Source organism: Gallus gallus, chromosome 12 (genome assembly GCF_016699485.2).
Source record: "Gallus gallus isolate bGalGal1 chromosome 12, bGalGal1.mat.broiler.GRCg7b, whole genome shotgun sequence".
Taxonomy (NCBI): Eukaryota; Metazoa; Chordata; class Aves; order Galliformes; family Phasianidae; genus Gallus; species Gallus gallus.
The window spans coordinates 14,657,333-14,678,538 of record NC_052543.1 but is presented as its reverse complement, the minus strand read 5'-3'; the positions used below and the strand labels follow the sequence as shown (position 1 = coordinate 14,678,538).

Sequence of the window (21,206 nt, the reverse complement as noted above, 5' to 3'; positions counted from 1 at the left end):
GCTTTAATGGCTTCAGCGTGTGTGGGGGGGGGGAGAAGGGGGGGCAACAAGATGGCTAAGAAGTTAGGTAATTTTCAAGCAGCCAGACAAGCAACTGTTACAGTAATTAATTGACTAATTCACCGTACAAACAAGGGCTCTTTAAACCAAGGAAGAGCTGGTCACATGGCCAGGATCTGTTTTCAGTCAGAAAAACACTTCAAACATTAGGCCATTGAGGGGGACATTTCTGTAACGGCCTTTCCAGGCGTGAGGCCTGTCTGCAATTGCCATTAGCCCTGCGGGGCCGCCGGGGGGCTGGTTGGAGCAGGTGACCTGTTTCAGTGCCATTTTTGTGCCCAGTGCATTTATTTTGTGTGGTCGTGGCCAGCTCTGTGGGGCTGCCCCTGTGGGATTTTCAGAGCTAGGCCCGGTGCGGCCTGAGGGCCGCCATGGCACCTCCATGGCCCGGTGCGATGAGTGGGGGCTGCAAATCTGCCTTGAATAAAGAAGGTGTTGTTGGAGCAGTTGTGGCAGCTCTCATTTATTAAGAGGCTGGGATGAAAAGGCAGGACGGTCAGAGAAAGCCCTTGACATGGAAACTTCTGCCAAAATGCTGGTGGTCCTTGGGGGGGGGAACACACTCATACAGAGTGCTGTGCCCAGCTGATGCAGAGTGTCCAGAGAAGGGCAATGAAACTGGTGAGGGGTCTGGAGCACGAATCCTACAAGGAGCTGCTGAGGGAGCTGGGATTGTTTAGTCTGGAGAAGAGGAGGCTGAGGAGACCTTATTGCACTCTACAACTTCCTGAAGGGAGGTTGTGATGAGGAGGGGTTTGGCTTCTTCTCCCAGGCAACATACAGGACCTGAGGAAATGGCCACAAGTTGTACCAGAGGAGGTTTAGATTAGACATGAGGAAAAACTTTTTCTCTTGGGGAGTGGTCAGACACTGGAATGGCCTGCCCAGGGAGGTGCTGGAGTCACTGTCCCTGGCAGTGTTCAAGAGGCGTCTGGATGAGAAGCTACAAGATATGGTTTAGTGGCTTGTGGTAGCAGTGGTAATGGGAGGACAGTTGAACTGGATGATCTTGTAGGTCCTTTCCAACCTTGTGGTTCTATGATCCTATTCTATGCATAACCCTTGTTGCCTCCTTGCTAAATAAATGGTTCATTTCTTGTCGCAGGCAACTGAACAACAATGAACTGACTGCCATTCCCTCCCTGGGACCTGCTGCTTCCAATGTCCGATCCCTCCACCTGTAAGTTGCTGCTACCTCCTTACTTTTGACTTTCTGCCACAATTTGTGGGGTGGATGTAACTGCTGGATTTCATGTGTGTCACACCCGCTTCTGCTAGCTCTTCAGATTTCATTATCAGTCTTGTTGATTCTTTAATTAAGAAATATCTTCTGTAGTTGAGATTTGTGCTAGATTGTGGGTGACTAAATGTGCTGTTTTAATGGAGCTTGTATGTGCAAGGCAGAAGGAAGATAATGCTTGCAGACTGATTAGAAATTTGCAAACCCATGAGCAGATCATTTCTCTGATACTTAATTTTTTGAAGTGATCCAAAGTAGGCAACCACTTTGTCCATCTGTCAGCACAGCCAAGTCTGTATAAGTGCCTCCAGAGTTCTAAAAGTTATTTCTGTGCCAATGTGACTGGAACAGATCTGCCCAAGACTTAGCAAATGTTAACAGATTTGAAGTACCACCTTCTGCCCTGTATGTCAGCAGAACCCCCATGAAAAATGATTGTAGATGCAGTTCACATGAAAGTCCTGTTGGGTTGTGGTAAGTACAGTGGGCAGTGCTTCCATGCAGCCTGCAGGAATGCCATGATGGGCAGCCATGAATAATTACAGAATAAGATGCCCCTAGCAGGAAGTCACACTGAAATCTGCCATTGTTACTGTTGCATTCCTGCTGTTGGAAGGTGGTGGATACTCTTCTTTGTCTTTTTGTTTTTATGTGATTGTCCTCATTTTTTTTTTTCATTAACATTTCATCCCTTGCCAAGCCATTGAATCCTTATGGTCAGTGATAACTTTAGTCAGTAAATTCCATGGGTTAGTTGCATATTGAGTGGGGAGAGGTTGTGTTTTTTGTTTTACTGTCTGCATTTGGGTTTCAACTGTTGTTTCATGCTTGTGCTATTAAAGGAGTATATACTTCTACCTTATTGTTTTTTTTCCCGGGTGTTGTTCTGGTTATTTTTTTATTTTCTCTTAAAGCCAGAGACTATTCACGTCTTAATCTTTCAGGAAACTCATACTCATTCCAGACCCATTTTTATGGTCTCTTTCAACTTTAATTTTTTAATTTTTATTTTTTGAGAGAGTGATTGGTGACTGTATGGCTAGATCTACAGAAGCTTTGAAGTTGCTAACTTTGGTAGTGTAGGTGCCTACAGAAGTGTTAGACATCTTGAGAACCCTTGTGCCTCTGCCGCTATAGACCTAGGACTGGGGACGCTGCTGAAGGGAATAAAGACATTATGTTATCAGACTTCTCAGTATCTTAGTGTGGATTTCTAAGATTATTTTTGCATGTGTCTGCTTGTAATGCGCACTGAGAAGGAATTTTGCTGAGGTATGTGTGATACCTCCCAAGTTCCTGGGAAGGGGAAGTGGTTATAGCTAATATGGAATCAAGTGAAGTGCCTGAGCAGTTCAAGCGATGGCTTCCATTGTGCATGGCCTTACAGCGTATAGCTGCAGGCAGGTGTCCCATCCCTTCTTATCTGCAGTGGCTTTGTGTCTTCTCATAGTGGAAGATGCCAGTGTCCATAGCACTGGGAGGGTGACTGGTCCTCTCACACTTGAAAGGCTCTGAATTACTCCAAGACGACCTTGATCAGTTGACTAAAAGTGCATTCCTATTACTTAAATCAAGAACAGAATTGAGTGAAATGAATTGGCACCATTCCTGCTCTTCCATTAGGCAGTGTTAAAATATGCAAAGCAAAAGAACTCCCTCACTGTCTTAATTCAGTTTAAGGACCTGAGCTGAAAAGTAGCATCCGTATCTCCCTCCTGGCATGAAGTGGGCTTAGCTTTATTTGAGATATGATGCCTTTGATCTGGTTCTTGGATATAGGGTGCTCCTGCAGAGCTTACAAAAAGCCGAAGCACTCCTATGCTATCATCAGCACTGAATCTAGTGAGTGTCTTTCATTTAAATGGGCAAGTAACCACTCCACCTCCTGGGTGGAGGAGTGGCTTGTGTCTCAATAGTTATCAGACCTGTCAAATATGTCACATGCAGTTGGTGTGAAACCAACTTGTTTGATTTCTCCTCCTGCCACAGTCTCTCCCTGCTTGCGTGACCACATGTGAAGCCCAGATCCGTGATCTGGGGGCTGCTGACTGCAGTGCTGTGTGGTAATTCCCTCCAAGCAGGCTCTCTTGTTTGAGGCACGATCCCCTGACATGAGAGGCCATCTGCCTGCCACTTGAACTGAGCTCACCAAACTGCCACATAACCCACTGTGTAACAGCTCATGCACTGGGATTCAAAAAACTTCAGAAATCTGATTTATGGATGGAAAGCTTCCATACGGTTTGCCATCCAGGATACAGTTTTAGGCCCCCCAAATCAGCTTTTCTTTCTCATGAAGTCTATAAATGATCTGAGCTTCACAAGCCCCTGTTGTTATTTTTGCTATTAATTTAGCCTTTGGCGAAGGACCAAATTGCTAGAGCTTTTGCTTTTTATTTCTGAAATGAAATAAGTGGTTTGGAAAGGAGTAATAACGAGTGGTGGAAGGCAGTAGATTTACAGCTCCTCTGAAATTTCAGAGTGGTATAGAAGGAAGGGGAAGGTACAAAGCCAAATGATAAAAGGACGATATTCTAAACAGACCTGCTTAGTATCACTTTCCAGAAGTCTGTATTGCTTTCCTCAGCTGCTACACATAAATAACCATGATGGTGGCATTTGTAATGCTGCTGTCATACCTCTGCAAGAAGGATCTCTTTGTTTAGCTTCTTTCAGAGAATGCTGCATTTTTTTACCCCTGCATTTCCTTTTAATTTTTATCAGAAGTAAAAATAATCTGAAAGAGGTTTTAATGTACCTGCTTTAATCGATGTTGTTGACTGATTCTCATCAGAATGATTTGCTGAGGAAGTGAGGCTTTTTCCATCTCTGGAAGTCAATCAATTGGATATCTTCCTAAAAGATGGTCCTTTAGTTCAACTCCAGGTTAATGGACTTGGTACGTAAATTGTTGGGTGAAGTTCTTTGGCCTTGTGTGATGTAAGGAATTGAATTGTGCCATCATACTGGTTTCTTCTAGCCCTCAAATCAGTGAGGTAATAATTGGGGAGGTTGCCAAACCAAACTCTGGATGAGGACTCATAATGAAGGCTGTGTTCTGAGAAATTGGTTTCTGTTTAAGTATATAGTGTTACAGTGTATTCTTACTGCTAAAGAAAAATAAATAGATTTCCTTTTTTTTCAGTGTTTATAAATGTGTGAAGTGTGTTTACCTCACAAACCTCTGAAGTAGGTTTTGTATATTGCATGTGGTTAAGTATTTCCAAAGGGCTGTGAACGTATTATAAAAGCAATGGTTGTGTATTTGTTGCTCAAAACAATCCTGGTGAATGGGTTACTTCATTTCCAGCTCTTCCTAAATTGGAGGAGAGGGTGTCTATCCTTTTGATGCTGGGAGAAAGGAAAATGCCATATTGCCAAACTGAAGTTTACAATAATGGTTGTTTCAGTGAGCTTGATCACTTCTTGCTCCCTGCCTTGGGGCTTCCCGTATCTGTCTTCATCACCCCACATTTACTTGACCTTATGTACATGTACCAAGAACTTATATATATGCAAACATGTGGGAATCTGTTGGAAAGAGCGTTCTCAAAGCTTATTGCAAATCTTTGGATATTTCAGGCTGCAGATGGATGCAAGGGTAACATGTGTATCAAGCATGCTATGCCTTAATATACTGCCATGAAGTTTAATTCAGTTTAATTATTCCTTGAAGAGCCAGTTTGCCTTGCACATTGAAAATACTGCCAAAGTTGTTCATCTGAACGAGAGCAAACATAAGGGAATTGATAAGGCTTTTAATAGAACAGAAGGGGAAAATAATCTATGGACGGGTTACCAAATAAAGACAGACATTAAATGCAAACATCTGCTAGTGCAAACAAAAGCCAGGAAATTCAGCTGGGAGGGGGAGAGACTGTGAATCTGGATTCATTCCGAAATTACATCGGAGTAGCTGAGGGGAGAATCTTGCCTGAAATTCCCACAGCGTTTGTAATTTAGCTACAGTTCCTAGACTTGGACGTTTGGGAGTTGATGGCAGGATGTTTTCACTGACATGCTTTTGGCTGAGGATTTCCCTTCCCAGTGTTCTGCTGCAACTCAAGTGTGTTAACTCTGTAGGCTCTTTGGAAGACTCTTTTCTCGAGCTGTGGTATGATCTGGTAGGGAAAGGGAGTATGGAAGCAACCATTTCTTTGCAGCAGAATTGAATCTGCGTATATCCAGCTTCCTGACCAGCTTGAGTGGAGAGTCACTTAGCCTTGCTAGCGTGGAAGACGAGGAGGGGCAGAGCTGCAATGAGCTCTGCATAGATCGGCTACTGCAGGTATCCTCCAAATGCCTGTCGAGTTGCAAAGTCAGTTTTGGTGCCTGGCTGCACTTCAGCTCCTGCTTCACCTACCTACCTGTGTCTGGGTGAGCGTGAATGCATCCTGGAGAGCTTTGGGGATGGCTGCACAAGGTGGTAGGAGGATCCTCATCCTCTGCTGTGGTCCCAAGTTGGCAAGCCTGATCCAGTTGGCAGCCAGTGATGTGGACACGCAGGCACAGGCTGTTCTGCAGCTGTGGGGCTCGGTGGAGAGCCTGCTCTCCAGACCTCCAGAGCAAGTGTGGTAAGCAGAGCACTCCAGGCTACATCCTTAGCTGGTTAGGAATTAAGGAAGTTAACAGATTAAACACTTAAAAATAACTTTCGTCTCTTTCACTGTAAGTCTTTTAAGCCCTCAACCATTTAGGAACAAAAGGGATAGTGACCCACGGCAGTCTGCTGTATATTAGCAACAGCCAGAGCTGTTTGAGAGGCATTGGCCCCATGATCTTGCTGTGAATAAGCACAGATAACAAGGAAGTCAGAACAAGGATTTTTTGAAGCAAAAGAGCGTGAAATAGGATTAGCTGATTCACAGAGGATGCGGCACTCTGTGCATGTTTACCGGGGAAGGCGAAATCAATAGGACCACTCTGCTGCCAAACTGAGCATAAAAGTCCCTTGAAGAAAATCAATCTTCTTTACAGGCTCATTAATGTAAAGATCAATTCACATTAAACTGTAATTAAACAGAGAGAGCTAATAGGAGAAGGGTAGGTGATCTACTGTGCCATAGGCAAAATATATCATGTAAAATTTGTAAACTAACTATGTGGAGAACTGGGGATTGGGAGTGAAAGGGAATGTGCAAGGTCTCTCTGAAAGGACAGTGATGAGTTCAGATGCCCACTGGAGCAGCACGGTAGTGAAGGAGGGTTCTGCATTGTGTTCCATCTGGGTGTCAGGGCAGAGAGAGGTCAAAGATTGCAGCCAGTAACTCTGTATCAGGAGCAGCGTTACCATTTGAATTGCGTAGTTGTTAAGATTTTTCTTTTTCCCTTCGGAGTGTTGGGAATTCCACTGTACTCCTGGTTAAAATAGATTGTTAACATGAATCTTGTATGTCTAACTTTAGCTTTAACTTTTACTGCATCTTGTCAGACCTTTGTACCTGATTAAGTGGCTGGAGATCACTAACATGGCAGAACTGGGATCATGCAGTTGATCTCCTTCTGAAAATGTTGCTGTGTGCTTTCTTAAGAGAATGCTTTGGGAAGCAACTGTTACTTCAGTGCTATTTGCACTGCTTCTCTGCTATTATCCAGTGAGATTTGCAAAGCCTTTTTGTAAAGATCTGTGTGGTCCGTGAGATTTTTTTTGAAGTGCAGTTTTGCTTTTATGCAGGACAAACATGTCCTGCTCCATTAGCTTAAACTGTTGATCAGAGCCAAAAATTATCTAGCCAGTGTGCCCTCATTTCCACAAGCTTTTGACCAGGAGCTGAGGTGTTGATGTGTGACTCTAGTTCTTTGATTTTCAAATTAAGATCGTGAAGACTTGATTGAGTGTCTGGAGAACTGCTGCTTTGCTTTAATTCTTGACTGTGTGGTAGCTGCTCTGGGACCCATAGAGGAAAAAAAACCATGAAATTACCACAGTGGTACTATTTACAGAATACAGCTCAAGTCTGTACGTGAAATGTGAGTTCACTTGCACGTTCCTGATTAGGTCAGAGTGTAAGCCTCTGTGTAAGTGATGTTGAAAGTTGGCAGGTTCAGTCTTAAAGAAACTGGGGACTAAGTGAACACTAAGTGGAGGGCTGTTGTGGCCTGCAATCCCACTGTACTAATTGCTGCACAAATGAAACAACTGCCTTCACCCCTGAGAGAATTAGTGTGTGAGTCATCTTTGCTGGGGTGAAAAGAAATATTAATTAGAAATGAGGAGAATACTCTGTTAATTCCATCTTTGTCACAGCAAGCAGTTTTGTACTCCGAAGCACAAAATATAGGTGACATGGATGCAGCCGTGTGAGAGGCTGGTTGAAGTCATTGGGCTCTGCCTGTGTGCAGGACTTCTCCAGCAGCTCAGCAAGCCAACTGTCTGTCCTCATGCATGGGACTTGCACAAAGAGGGCTTTCCCTGGTGAGCAAGGCGAAGTAGTGTGTGCAGATGTAGATCCATCAGCATGAGCAGATTTACCATCTGTCGTGCTTGCTTCAGTTCTCACTTGTGTCTACAGGGACTAGTTCTCCAGTGTTTATTTAGGCAATTCTTCTCATAGGTTGGAGGGAGACTTCTTCCTGAGGATTTTGTCTGCACTACAGGCTGTGCTACTCAGCTTCTATTTTGGCATATGAATATATTGATGTGGAAAGGTGACTAGAAAGAATGCTGACAGCCAGGATGTTCAGTATGCAAGCAACGTGCATGTATAAGATATTCTCGTACTCACCTCTCATGTTTGCTTTGCTGAGAGTTCATGGCAAGGCTCTGGTGTGTAAAGTCTGCTTGTTTTTGAGGCCAAAGACTGCAAGAGTTTCCCAATGGAGGAGATCCTCATTAATCACGTGCTGCCATGCACCAGGAGAGACGCTGCTTTGACTTCTCCTTTGAGCTGTAGGAACTGTTCTAAATCATTTGCATGTCCTCCTCAAGCTTTCAGATACAGTGTGAATGTATAGAATCAGCAAAGGATCCAAGGCTATTTCAGGGAAGTGAATAATCATTTCTTCTAGAAAAGGCATAGAAATGAAGCACTTGGTCCTCAGACTCAACAAAAGAGTGTCAGAAAGCAATCTGGGCACATGCTGAGCAATGTAAAAGGTAGCCAGAAGGAAAATATAGTGAAAGCTGGTGGCAGTTCTTAGAATACCAGTTACCCCTTGAGGCTACTTTAGTATATCTTTATTAGTGAGTGTAACTCTTTATGTGCAGCCATGGCAACTTCTCCTGCAGAGAGGGAATTGCTGCGAGTTTAGCTAGGTCTGCTGTGATGTCCTGTGTGCTGCTTAGCTGGCTGTGTGAGCTGAGTGCTCCTTCTGGAGCAAGGAGAAGACCCAAGCAGTCTTTTGGAGCAGAACGCAAGATGAAGAGTTGAAATACTGGACCAATATCTTTCTTGTGTGTGTGTGGTGTTTCATGTATTCATAACCAAAGTCCATGTAAGATGGTCCTGCTTCCTGCTGGCCAAGAGTGGGCAATGCCCTAAAGCTGATGGAACTCATGAGCATAAAAGCATCTTCTGGTGTTGTTTGAGGGCAAGTGTGTGTCGTGCACAGTGCTTAAGGTGGTTTCCAACTTCTGTCCCTCTGCAGATCAAGCTTACATTAGTTATTAAGGTTATTTGTGACCATGATCTTTTGTTGAGGTCACTGTGAAAATAGCCTCACATTTGAACCTTAGAATAGCCCAAACTTGCTACTATTAATGTCTGTGGTAGATAGGCTGTCTCATTTAATGGCATATGGTAAATAAAGCACATGCCTCCAGAGGCGATTCCTTTGTTAGTCTTCACAGGCTGAACAGATTTCAGTCATAAATAACTTGCTGAGATAAGAGTTTTTTAGCATGTTGAACTTTTCTGCCTGAAAAAATGATGGAAACTGCAATGTAGTTTGCTCAGGGGTGAGTAAAAGCAAAGTTGCAAGTGCAATAAAAGCAGGTAAAGTTATTTATTCATGTAGATTCCTTTATCCATTTCTTTTTTCCCCAAAAGTTTGAAATTGATGCAGCTTTTTGACAAAATTGCAGTGTCAGGAAAATATCAATGTGTTACAGTTTCCATGGTTTCTACCTTTCCCACTTTGCTCTCTGTATCAGTCTATACATGTCCAGTCATTTGTTGTGGTTCTTCGATCAGTGATGCTTGTTCAGAGCACGGTCTCCTCCCTGGCATACCACCCACTTCCCAGCAGTTGCCACAAATAGAAGCCTAGTGAGAAGTAAGAGTAGGGGTCAAACTGTGATTTAATGTTGTTATTTTATTAAAGTGTGATTCCATAAGTGCTTTCAAGATCCGTTTTGTTTACCTTCAAGTGTCCTGGAAGGCTTGAGAACAGGCAGTATCTTTTAGTCTCTTTGCGTATAACAAGGCTGAAACTATTTCAGCAAAGGTGTTAAAAATGAATGTGGTTCAAAGCTCAGTGAGTAAAAGCATCAGTTTTGCCATTTACCTTCTGCTCTGTACGATGCCTAGCACTTCCATCATTGCTTCCACTGGCACCATCAGGAACAGTGCGTAATTCAGAGTAAAGAAACGCTTGAGTAAACAGCATTCACTAAAATGAGGACTTGCCATGTCTAGATTGGAAAAGATTAGCAAAGAATCTCTAGAAAGCTAACTTTTAGCTGAATAAAAGCTGATTGCATGTTGGGTTTTATGGTGTTTTAAACCTGTATTAAATTCCCCAAATAATTGCAGGGATGAACAACAGAGATTGTGTTAAAAGTTATGGTCTTGGTGTTGTACAAACAGCTGTGCTGGCAGTAGGCAAAGAGGTTAAGGGAGATGGGGAAATGATCAGTCATACCTTTAGATGAAATGGTTTCCTAAGAAGCTCTCTTCCCTTCCAAGTGTGCATCATTCTCACTTGGTAATAGGAATTCCATGTGAATATTGATCAGGAGTAAGTGGTTGGGTGAGTACATGTTCTGCCTGTCTCAAACCATTTAACATTCAATTGCACATTGGGGAAAATAGCAAAGGCAGATGGAGAAAAAGAGATGAGTTGATGGCAACAGAAAGACTCTCTAAGAGGTTTATTGTCTTTAGATTGAAAATACCACCTTCTCCCATCCTGTCTGTAATGCAGGTCACTATATAGACTGCATGAAGGCAAATCCTGAATGGGAAGGTGGGTGAGGGGCTGATTGGTATCAACAACCAGGGAAAAGGGTCCAGACTTCCTCTAAGATTTAGGAGCCCTGGGAAAGAACTGCCTTTTAGAGGCCTTACTGAAGTTCTTTGCCCACAGATTTTGTTCTTGGAACAGCCTTCTTCCTTTTCAAAATGTGAGAAACTGAAGAATTAAACGGTCCTATTAAAGAGCTGTGAAGAACTTAGTAAGTGGTGACAAATGCTTTTGACCGGTGATTTTACATCTGCTCTGGGGAAGCTTGAACCGATAGTGTTTTACATCAGCCTGGGTTAGCACAGTGTCAGTCCTGCTTCTGAGATCAAATCTTCTGTTCCCTGCATCTTGAGCCCTTGTTCTGCAGTTTCCTGAAGCCACCCTTGACATGTTTTATTAATGACAAGGTGCCTAGACTCTTTAAGAAGAGCTGTTTTTGTTATGAACTTGACCATTGCTTTTCCATGTAGGAACTACCCCTTCTTGTAGGCTTAACAGTCTCAGTTGAGTACAGCTCCCCAGTGCAGCCTGCCCAGAGGCTATCCATGCTCTGGTGACCTTGCTGACAAGAGAGATAAGCCCTTTCAACAGAGCACAAGTGTGTGTCGTGTTGGAACAGACTAACCAGCCGGCCTATCTACATCTCCCAAGTGCTAACAGGAGCTCGCTTGTCCAATCAAAAATGCTTGTTTCTTTAACTGCTGCCTTCTATCAGGGTCTGCTGCAAGTACCATTGGACTTTGAGAGTTTCATGGTCTGAGGAGTAGATAGATACTCAAGTATACTGTCCTTTATTTACCTGCCTCAGTGTCAGGGTTTTTGAACTGTGCTCCTATCAGAGATGGGAAAAGCCTGTGGCATATTCTGTCATTGTTCAGGCACACACAGTGTGTGCTATCAAGGAGTCTGCTTGTAATTACACTTTGGATTAATGTCCCAGCACCATGGGCAGAATCATTACATTTGGTTTGCGCTTAAATTGCTTCTCCACTTGTGTATTTTCCCCTCCTCGCTCCTGTGGAGAGACAAAAGCAAAACAAAGCCACCCACAAAACAGATGCACTCATGAGGCTGTGGTGGATCTTCTTTACTTTGATCATGTATTACACAAAGAGAAACTAAAATCAGCATCAGGATTTAAGGATAAAAGTGCCTACATGCCTTGTGATCCTGGACCCTATTGGCTTTCACATGAAAATGCTAACCATGTTAATTAGAAGCACAAAACTTGCTTGCAGTGACAATGAAAGAGGATGCTGTCTGCTTGGGAGTGGGATAGGGTAGCTGCCCTGGCTGTGGCTCTTGGGTGAGTTACACTGGCATCTTGTTGTGATTCTGCCTCTCCTTGTCACAAATCCCCCTCATTTTTTAGGGCAGCATTGAGGATGTGGGGTGAGGCAGCAGCCCTTCTGCTGGGTGCTGTACAAGTGTGGGCCGGTGGAGAGCAGGACCTCAACAGAGCAGCAGATTGGTGAGGTGGATGCCAGGCTTTCTCATACATTCAATTTCTGATTGAGAATTGAATTTGGCTGGTAGATATCAGCAGCAAGAAAAATAGCCCTTGAGGTAAAAATGCATGAGGAAAAGCAACTATTGGAGCAAGAGACAAAGGCAGACCAAAGACATAAGGTGTATAGCATAAAAACACTGACCTGTCATCTTCTAGCAACTGCAACTGAATGACCCCTTTTAAGTGCTGATTGAGCCCCTTCAAAGAGGCTGTGCTGTGCCCATGACCCCATCCAGATAGGCAATGCAGAGCCATGTGTTTTCTGGCAGTCTGCTTGGAGGACTGCCTTATATGACTCTCTTCATTCTATTCCCACAGGACAATTCTGTTCCTTCTTAGCAGAGTTCTGCACTCAGCAGAGCCTCTCCTCTCCTTTGCAGCCTTTCTCAGTGCTTGCTCCAGCCAGAGGTCAGGGGATATGAAAAGATGGAGAGCGATGAGCAGTAGAGTGCAGTGAGAGCTGGAGAAGGGGTTTACAGACTAGCACAGCTATGAGTTTTCACAAACTGCTTGCTTCCAAACCAGCCTTGATAATGCCCAGTGGTTCAGAGATGTTTGCCCTTCGTTATGCCAGAGAACAGGCCAAGATGCAGTGTGTGCTGAGCAGCCCCTACTGAGGGTCCCCTGCACCAACCCTAGAGGGTGCATCATCCTTTAGATGGATGCACGCAGTGACTATGAAGATCAATGCCGAGGTGTTTTGAGGGGAAACTATGCTCAGGGATGAAAGGTTGTGCTGCGGTATTGAGTTCATAAAAGGCCAAGAAAGCTCCTTACAGAAGGGTTGTGACAGGCAATGAAAGATGCTTTACTCAGCTTTTTAAGGGATCTCTTCTCTTTGTGAACGCAACATTTAAAAAGCTTCTCTGGAGTATTATCTTCACACTGCATCAGGTATAACCAGAAGAGAGAGGAAAGACTCTAGTGCTTTTGGAACCACCCTGTTTGCTGATGGGGGGACTGTGCCCATAACAGGGACTGTCTTGTCTTCAGCAATCTTAATTTGCTTTGGTGTCATAACCAGTTGTGTAATCTGATGAGTAGATAAGGCAGCCTCTGTCTTAAAGATGACTGACTTCTAGTCCTGCCTGTCCTACACATTTTACTCTACTAATGGATTGAGTGCTGAAAGCTTAGGAAGTTGCGTATTGCAAAAAATAGCCAAAATCATATGGTGGCAAGTCAAAGTCTATTGAGAAGCCATGCAGATCAAGGAGGTAGAAAGTTTCTTTAAAATTACATCACTTACCTCAGTGGGTCTGACAAACAGCATACAGTTCTCTTAACAAGTCGGAAAGTTTACATAAACATTGCCAGTTTGAAAATATCCTGAGAGAATGCATCGTTCTGAACGTGGCTTTTTGGTTACATTAGAAGAAAGGCTTTGCTTCATGCAGACAGAGCTGAACCTAGGAGGAGCCCTGAACGAATGTTCCAGGTCCAGCTTTCAGAGAGCACACATGGCCTCTGCCCAGTCCTTACCCATGTGGTTGCCTTATGAGCCATGAGAATGTGCCTGGGAGGAGGAAACCTGCTTGCATTTTGGTACCCAGGGCCTGAGGATGCTCTGAGCCTGTACTTGACCTACACCAGTCAGTGGTTGCAGTCTGTCAGGTTGAGAGGCAGATGAGCTTGGTGCTGTGGGCAGCCGCAAAGTAGCCTTTAATGGCGTGAAAAGTTAGCCCTTGGAGTCAAGCTAGTCTCACATGAATACTCCTGTTGACTGCAGTGAAACTATTAGTGTGAGTAACGGTTTGCTTGTGGGAATCAGGAATTCATAACCCAGGCCTTTGTAATGTTACTGGATTGCAGTTGGCTGATGCTTCTGGATGCAATGGGCTGAATGAGCAAATCCCATCTCCCAGGCTGCTGTCTGAGTGAGCACCCATGACCTGCAGGAGAGATGCAGACTTACCATTTCATTAAAGGATACAAGTCAAAGCATTTGTTTTAAAGCCCGTGTGTGTCTGGGCCCTCGTGTAGCTGTGGGTGCTTTTCTTGGTGCTTGTCCATCCTAAACAAGGCTGAGAGCATTGTTGTGCCTTACAAAGGCCAGGTTCTGAAGGAGAAGTTGGGAGAGGGAAGATCCTGACATCCAGACAGAGCATGTGAGCCTTTAAGGGAAGGTTGGGATACCTGTAGAAGTTATGCCGTTTTTCCCCTCTCTTTTTGTGGCTGCTTGGCCTGCTGCTGCTCTGCTCTTGTGCAGGCAGCCAGCACCTGAACAAACAGAGCTGGATCTGTGGCAGCCTGGGTCCCTGCCAGGATTCCTCAGGGAAGGAGTGATTCAGAGCATCTGAGAAAAGTGGGGGCTGCTGCAGGCATCCTTGCTTCCTGCCCGAAGAATAACCCATGCAGTACTACTTTGAAAAGAAAGTGGGGCTGCTCCCTTAAGCAAATACAGCATGTGTTAGGCTGTATAGAAACGTGCATTCTTGTAATGGTACCAAATCTTGAGCCTTGCAGATGATGCTGGCAAGGCTGAGATGACAGTGCAATGTTAGACAGCCTTCTCAGAGCAGCTGGGAAGCCTGAAGGCTGACGCACTTCGGGCAGTTCAGACTTGCAGGGGAAGGTCTCACGCACAGATTTCCAGCTTGTCACCTGCGTGTTCCTTCTGTGCTCTGTTGCGTGGATGGTCTCACTGTCTTTATCATTTCCACGAGTATCAATGTGAGCAGGAGGGCAGGTAACTCCAGGCCTGGCTTAGTCACAGTGTGTGTGACCCATCTTGTCTTACTGCGGCTTTGATAGCCCTTCTGGCTGTGCCCTGTCTGACACTGAGCGTGGCGTGTCCTGCAGTAGCACACCTGAATCTTTCTGGCTCCGCCAATGGTTTGTTCTTTGGTACTTTCCCTGTATGGAAGCATTAACCAAACCCTGGGCTTCTCAACCTCATGTTTTCAGTCTTGTGATCTCTCTCATACGGTGACTTTGAAAATGTGCTCACACATTAATAGAACCCTACCCGAGGTGCGGAGCCTCTTTTGAAGCTTGGTTTTATTTTTGATGCCTATAACAGGTGTTGGTTTTAATAGGTTTGCTGTATTAAGGCTTTCTTTTTTTCAGCGAGTCCCGCCAGCTCTGTAAGCTGACACTGCACGAAGGCCAAGCATGTGCCTTCTCCCTGCCTCCAGCCTCACTTCACACCCCGCATTTGTGCTGTAAGTCAAGCTTGTGTAAAGCAGGAGGTTTTGTGCTGCTGTATTTAAGTCAGTCGGAGCAGAGCCACTCACACATTCCCATCTGAGGGCTGCTTGCTTTGATTTTCCACTGTCAGCTTTCTAACGGGCAGCTGCTGAGCGGAAGTAAGCGTGGTTCTGACAACAGAGGAGCGTGTTTGCACTGCACATTGATCTTGCAGGTGTAGTTGAAGCCACAGTCTAAATTAAACTGATCAGTGTACTCCAAGGGATGGGCTTGCTGTAAGGAGGAAGGTAAATTCTTCTCCTATTAGATCGAGTGGAAAACATTTCACAGCCTGTTTATCAAATAAATATTCACAAAGACGCCCCGAACTCGGAAACCCACTGGGATTAAAGTGTAACTTTACCTCTAAAATACAAGCTGGGATTCCTGGAAACACTGCGAGCTTTTGACTTTGTGCCACCTGTTGTTTTCCTGCCGCCCCCTTCGGCTCCCTCCCGACTCAGAGCAAACTCAAACATGCTTTACTGCGCTGGACCACTCTGCTTGTTTTTGTGCCTCGGAGCAGCCTGGAGAAGCGCAGAGTGATCATTTGCTTCCTGACGTGCCCCACGTGGGCTCAGTTCAGCAAAGGGCTGGCTGAGGTCGATCCAAATCTGTAATCATGAGGGCTCTACTGTACAGCTGTGCAGGGCTGCAGCATCTTGGGGTGCCGGCAGGGTGCTGCTTGGAGGGTTGGTGCTCCCTGCACTCACCTTTGTTTGCAGCTGGAACTAGTGCTGCATACAGTGCTCAAGCCATCCAGCACTGATTTCAAGTTACCTTTGTACAGTGCCAACATCTGCTTCAGCTGCAAATGGGATGTCTCCAGGAGCGAGGGTGTAATACAGCTATTATTGGAGCTGCCCTCATCCGTGAGCAAACCCAGGTGGGCTCCTCAATCCCTAGCATTTATTTTTCACTTGAGTTACTTCTACTCCAAATCCTTTCTCAGTCAGGGCAGCTTGCAGCATCCTAGTCTGCCTGTGCATTCCTGTACAGATGGATAACCCAGTGGCAGAGAGGGGTTAAGTAACTTGTCCAAGGCAGATGAGTCTGTGCCAGAGCTTCGAATAGAAACTAAGAGCCTTGGCTCCTACTCCTGGCTCTTATTGCTCAATCTCTCTTTGAAGCCTTGTCATCTTACACTCTGAAGCTAATGCTGGCTAAAGAGAAGCAGGGAAATTTGTTTCCAGGCTGTGATACCTAAGAAGAAGGGGAGGGGGGAGAGGAAAAGACACCTGGAGGCAAATTGGTTGTGGAAGCAGCAGTAATTTCTGCTTTAAAGCCTGGTTCAGCAATTGGTACTAAAATCTGATCTGCCACCTTTGAAGCCATGGAAGTGTAAACTAAGGAGCTAGTTGGTTCAGACCTAGCCCTTTTCCAGTTGGTGCTAAAGGAGAGAAGCAATCATAGCTTTGTTACTTGTCTTTTTTCTATAAAATACCCTCATGGTGGGATTGGGAACAAGGGAAGATGAACTGAAAGAAACCAAGTAGCAACAGGAAGGGTTAAATCACCTTTTAGCTCTTCCTGAAAGAACAAAAAATGTAATCAGCCTAGTAAAAGGTTCGGCTGATGTTGCATTTGTATCACATGCTTTGTATAGGAAAAGTCAGTGGGACTGGTTTTGTTTGAAGAGAGTGCAGTGCTTTGCAGCAAACTGTCTGACATTGCCCAGCTGGGGCTGGCCGGGATGCTGCTTGGAGCTGAGCGTTCTGCTTGGAGCCAGCCCATGTTTGAAGGAGATGGAGAGAGGCAGAGAATGAAGGCTGGTTTATTCCTGCATGAAATAACGCATCCATCTCAACTGCCAGCTGTAGCACAAGAAAAGCAAGATGCAAATGGACAGAAGGCACCTGGAAACTGCAAACATATCTCAGTGAATACAGTTCTTTTCTGCCCTTTTCTTCCTTCCTGAAACTTTGTCCTTTGGGAAGGGCTGGGAGCTCTGGCAGGCAGACTGGATATATGTTGAGTAACTAAAGCACAGAAATATTAATACTCCAAAAAAATAACATTGGCTTCTGAAGAGCATTTCACGTCCAAACTCACTCGGTGCTCTCACTCCCTTACAGACTTAGCTGCCCCGTGCAGGAATTGTCAGGTAATTTATAGATTCTTCATGTTCATTTGTACAAGCCTTCATTTCCTGTTAATTTACAGCCAGACTCAACTCAGCCATCACAGCCCAGATGAGATCAGAGTTGAACTCGCAGCCACTGCTTCAGCAGAACTCCAGAGAGCATGCTTGGGGTTTGCTTTCACTTAGCTCTGCTTTGAGGAACTTCCCTGAACCAGGTCACACACGCTCATTTATTGCACCCTTATTTTGGGGAGGAAAAAAGATTGAAATTTTTGAACTTGCCCATTTTGCTTATTGAGGCCTCGCAACATAAAGTAGTCCTGATGGAAATCTCCCTTACCCACGTGTTTGGTTTATGGAGGTCACAAAAATGTGGATCGAGTGAGTTTTCCTGTATTTTAATCATACTCTTAACAAATTCACTGGAGCTCTGTTCCACCATGTGCTGTGGATGTGAAAATTCAGTCCTCCTTCCTCGCTGTAAAGGAATACAGTCATTTGGATAGTAGCCACATCACTGCCTTTTCTACAGCTGGTGTGCCCGTAACCCACGCGTTAACCATTTGGGGACAGAAGTTATGACTTCTCTTTGATTTTCCTGGGGCCTTTTTGCACCATATTAGCAGAGCATTGCCGTAGCGGTGTAAAATTTGTCCTTAATGACTTTGTGAGCCTGCACTGCATTAACTAGGGGGCATTTCAACCTTTTAATCAAAGCAGCGTTTCTGTGAGTTTCTGGGAAGCAGGTCCATTGCCATGTGCTGTGGCTATTTCCTTCTGGGGGAGAGGCTCTTAGCAAGGGGCTTGTGCTGGCACATGGGACAGCCTGAGCAGGGTTGAGGCAGGAGGAGAGCGGCTCCCCAGTGCCTCAAAGACTCTGCCAGGTTCACGGGGCAGGGGTGGATTTCAGGGAGGGGATGCTTTGCCAGGAAAGCTGGGGCATCCCGGTGTGCATTCGGGAGTGCGTTCACTGGCGGCTGTCTCTGCTGGCTGTGCAGCCCGATCAAGCCACGGTACTTGTCAGAGCCCACTCTGCTATCTCTTATTATTCAGCAAGTTCTCAAGTGTCTGTTGAGAGTCTCTGTTTGGAGTGCCTCGCTCTCGGCCTTGCCAGGAATATCAATGACTGGTCTAAATTCACATCAGGCATGCACTCTGCTCCTTGTGACTAATGCACCATGTATTTCTTTTTTTTTTTTTAATCGGTTACTGTTCTCTCCACTGATTCAGACCGGAAAGGAACCAGAGGAAAGGACAGGGGATTTTTGCAAGGCCTTGTTGAGTCCAGATGAAGTCTAGAGGCATTGAACTGTTTGATGGCTGTGGAGATTGCGAGGACAGCTTGCAGTACTTTCTCTAAAGAAAAGCGTTAGATGGAATCCTTCAATCAGTGCTGCTGATGAGGCAGCAAATGCAGGTGGTTGTTACAGGGTCTACTTCCATGGTCAGTGCCTGGGCTGAGCACGTGGTGCTGCACTCACCCTGGTGGTGCACTGGGTCAAAGGTAGTGAAAGATGAGGAAATGTTTGCAAGAACAAGCCCTCATACAGCATTTCTGTGTACTGCAAATCGTTGTAATGTAGTTCAGTGCTGAGTGTTTTCAGAAAGGTCCTTAGGAATTAGGGAAGCAATATTCTGTAACTTTTCCTGAGATCCTTTGTATTTATGTGTTTCCTCTGCAGACAGCTCTGAAAAACTCATCCTCTGTGTAAAGCACTGGCAGTAACAGAGAAAGTGTCCAGGAACCTCCAAATGTATGTGCCCCACTCTTTCTAGTTGTAGGAACAACGTGGAGGTTAGGGAAGTTATTTCTGGTGTGGATTTCTTCTATGACACATGTAGAAGATGTGCTTTCAACTGCTGTATGTGAGCTCAGTAGCTGACCTGCCGGCCTGCTGCAGCTTCAGATATTCTTATTTATCCAAGAGAACTAAATAGTCTCCATTTCTCCTTCTGACCGTTTCAGGCATCACAACAGGATCCGCAGCATTGAAGCAAGTCAACTGAAGCCCTACGTTGCCCTGGAAACGTTGGACCTGAGTTTCAATGACATCACGGAAATCCGAAACGGCTGCTTTCCACAGGGACTTCACATAAAGGAGCTGTGAGTTTCTCTTGTTGGGAACGGCTTTTGTTGAGTTACCACAGCAGAGAAAAGGGCCTCAAACTTCTTTTAAAAATAGGGAGAGGAACGACACAGGAAGCTTGGGGTTATTTGTAAGTTTTTTAAGTGCAAAGGAGAATCAGATTGTCCCCTCTGTGAGGTTATTTATTGGACTTTTTGGTTTTGTTTTCTAATATACCTGTAAAGAACACAGAATACTATTTGTGTTGCATAGGAATCTCGCAGCAAAGGAAAGTTACAGCATATCCATCAGGTGTGTCTTTTTGCTGAAGGCCTAGAAGCCAGAGCCACTGTGCAGAGCAGTATCTATCTTCCCCAGTGTCCTGCTGCTTCCCACATCAGCCCATTTGCATCTGGAAGAGGGGAGGGAAGGAGGATTATTTTGTCATTACAGTTAAAGTGGCTACTGAATGTTAAGAACAGAAATCTTTCCTTAGTTATTTGATGTAAGCGAGGGGTGAAGCAGATTTATGCCCTCCCTACAGAGCTTCTTCCCTATTCTAAAAAGCTGCATACAGATCTGTCTGCATTAAAGTTTGCACAGAAGTTTCTGCCCTGGCTGTAAGAAGATAGAAGAGGGTACGTGTTACACCCGATATTTGTCTTTTGACCTGTAGGAACAGCCTCTGTGGCCAAGAGGAGGGTCCAAATAAGAAAGAGCCCTGGGACAGCCACTGAGGGAAGAGTCTTAAGAGATGGGGAATGGATGGCGTCATCTTGCAATGCAATATTCTATAGTTTCTGCCTTCTGCTCCAAACTTTCTGAAGTGGGAGGGTATAGAGGAGGTCTCGGAGATCGCACAGCGCATCTCCACCTTTGTTGTATGGCTCTGGGAAAGGCACTGTGCTTCTTGTGCAGCCAGAAATCCAAACCAACTCTGTAATTCCACCAGCCTGTCTGGAGAGCAACTAAATGCCGATAAAAGGAGATTTCTGACAGACCTGTTCATTTTTCTGCTGTGATTTATTGCAGCTACCTGGGGAGCAACAGAATCAGCACCCTGGAGCCTGGTGCTTTTGATAGTCTGTCACGGTCCCTGCTAACACTTCGTCTGAGTAAAAACAGGATCACTCAGCTTCCTGTCAAGGCATTCAGGCTGCCCAGGCTGACACAACTGTGAGTAGAAACGTGTGCTTTAATTAAGCTTGGCCCTTCTTTATGGAGACAAAATGTCCCCAGGGATATGTGCACCAAATGTCAACCTTCCTCACCTTTTTTCCTCTAACTCCTGAATTCTCAAGCCATTCTTTTGATCAAGTGAGAAGGGATGGATGCTACAGCGAGCAGCAGCATCTTGTGCAGTGATAGCATAAAACAAATCCATTCCCTTGAAAACTGCTGGTGACTGTGGCACCAGTGAGGTTTGGAAGATGTGTCCGTTGTGACGGAGCTCCAGCCACCACGTTAGGTTTTCAAGACCACACAGGTATCTTTATGTGGCAATAAAAAAGCAGTGACGGGAGGTTGTTAAACTGCGTGGTGGTATTTGGGCAGAGAACATAACACTCTAGATGAGTTAACACACACATCGTTATTGTCCTGCCTGCAGTCTGCATGGCAGGAGCTGCATGGAGACTCATGGACATCTGCAGCTATAAATATGCTTTATGGCCAATAGCAGCTCTAATGGGTGAACTTTTCCCGTTTGCTTTTTCTGCTGGAGGAATGGTCCCAGCCTGAGGCCTCATGCAGTTTTTCCATCACATTGGATAGGTGAAAGTTCAGCCTCTGTCTATTAACAAAAACTCCACAAAGGCTGTTGGAACTCGCACCTCTACACGGCAACCTTTTGACTGAGAGGCAGATCCTTAAGATGTGCCTAATGAATGGATGTGCATTTGTGCTTGCATATGTGTACGATCCACTGTCAGTTTG

The 21,206-nt window shown here is 45.0% G+C and overlaps 1 protein-coding gene and 1 long non-coding RNA gene across 4 annotated transcripts in view; one reads left to right on the top strand and one right to left on the bottom strand.

Annotated features, from left to right (window-relative positions):
• LRIG1 (leucine rich repeats and immunoglobulin like domains 1) overlaps nt 1-21,206 on the top strand; it is an 81,084-nt gene that overhangs the window by 32,370 nt on the left and 27,508 nt on the right. For all 3 annotated transcript variants that reach the window (XM_425165.8, XM_015293263.4, XM_040646582.2), the window contains exons 3-5: nt 1,166-1,240; nt 19,172-19,309; nt 20,304-20,447. In XM_425165.8, the coding sequence (XP_425165.6) occupies nt 1,166-1,240; nt 19,172-19,309; nt 20,304-20,447 (357 nt within the window). The remainder of the gene's footprint in view (nt 1-1,165; nt 1,241-19,171; nt 19,310-20,303; nt 20,448-21,206) is intronic.
• The window catches only part of LOC124417173, a 47,150-nt gene that overhangs the window by 8,075 nt on the left and 17,869 nt on the right, over nt 1-21,206 (bottom strand). The window contains exon 2 of the long non-coding RNA XR_006931373.1: nt 4,059-21,206. This exon is cut by the window's right edge and continues 17,648 nt beyond it. This is a non-coding gene — a long non-coding RNA (uncharacterized LOC124417173). The remainder of the gene's footprint in view (nt 1-4,058) is intronic.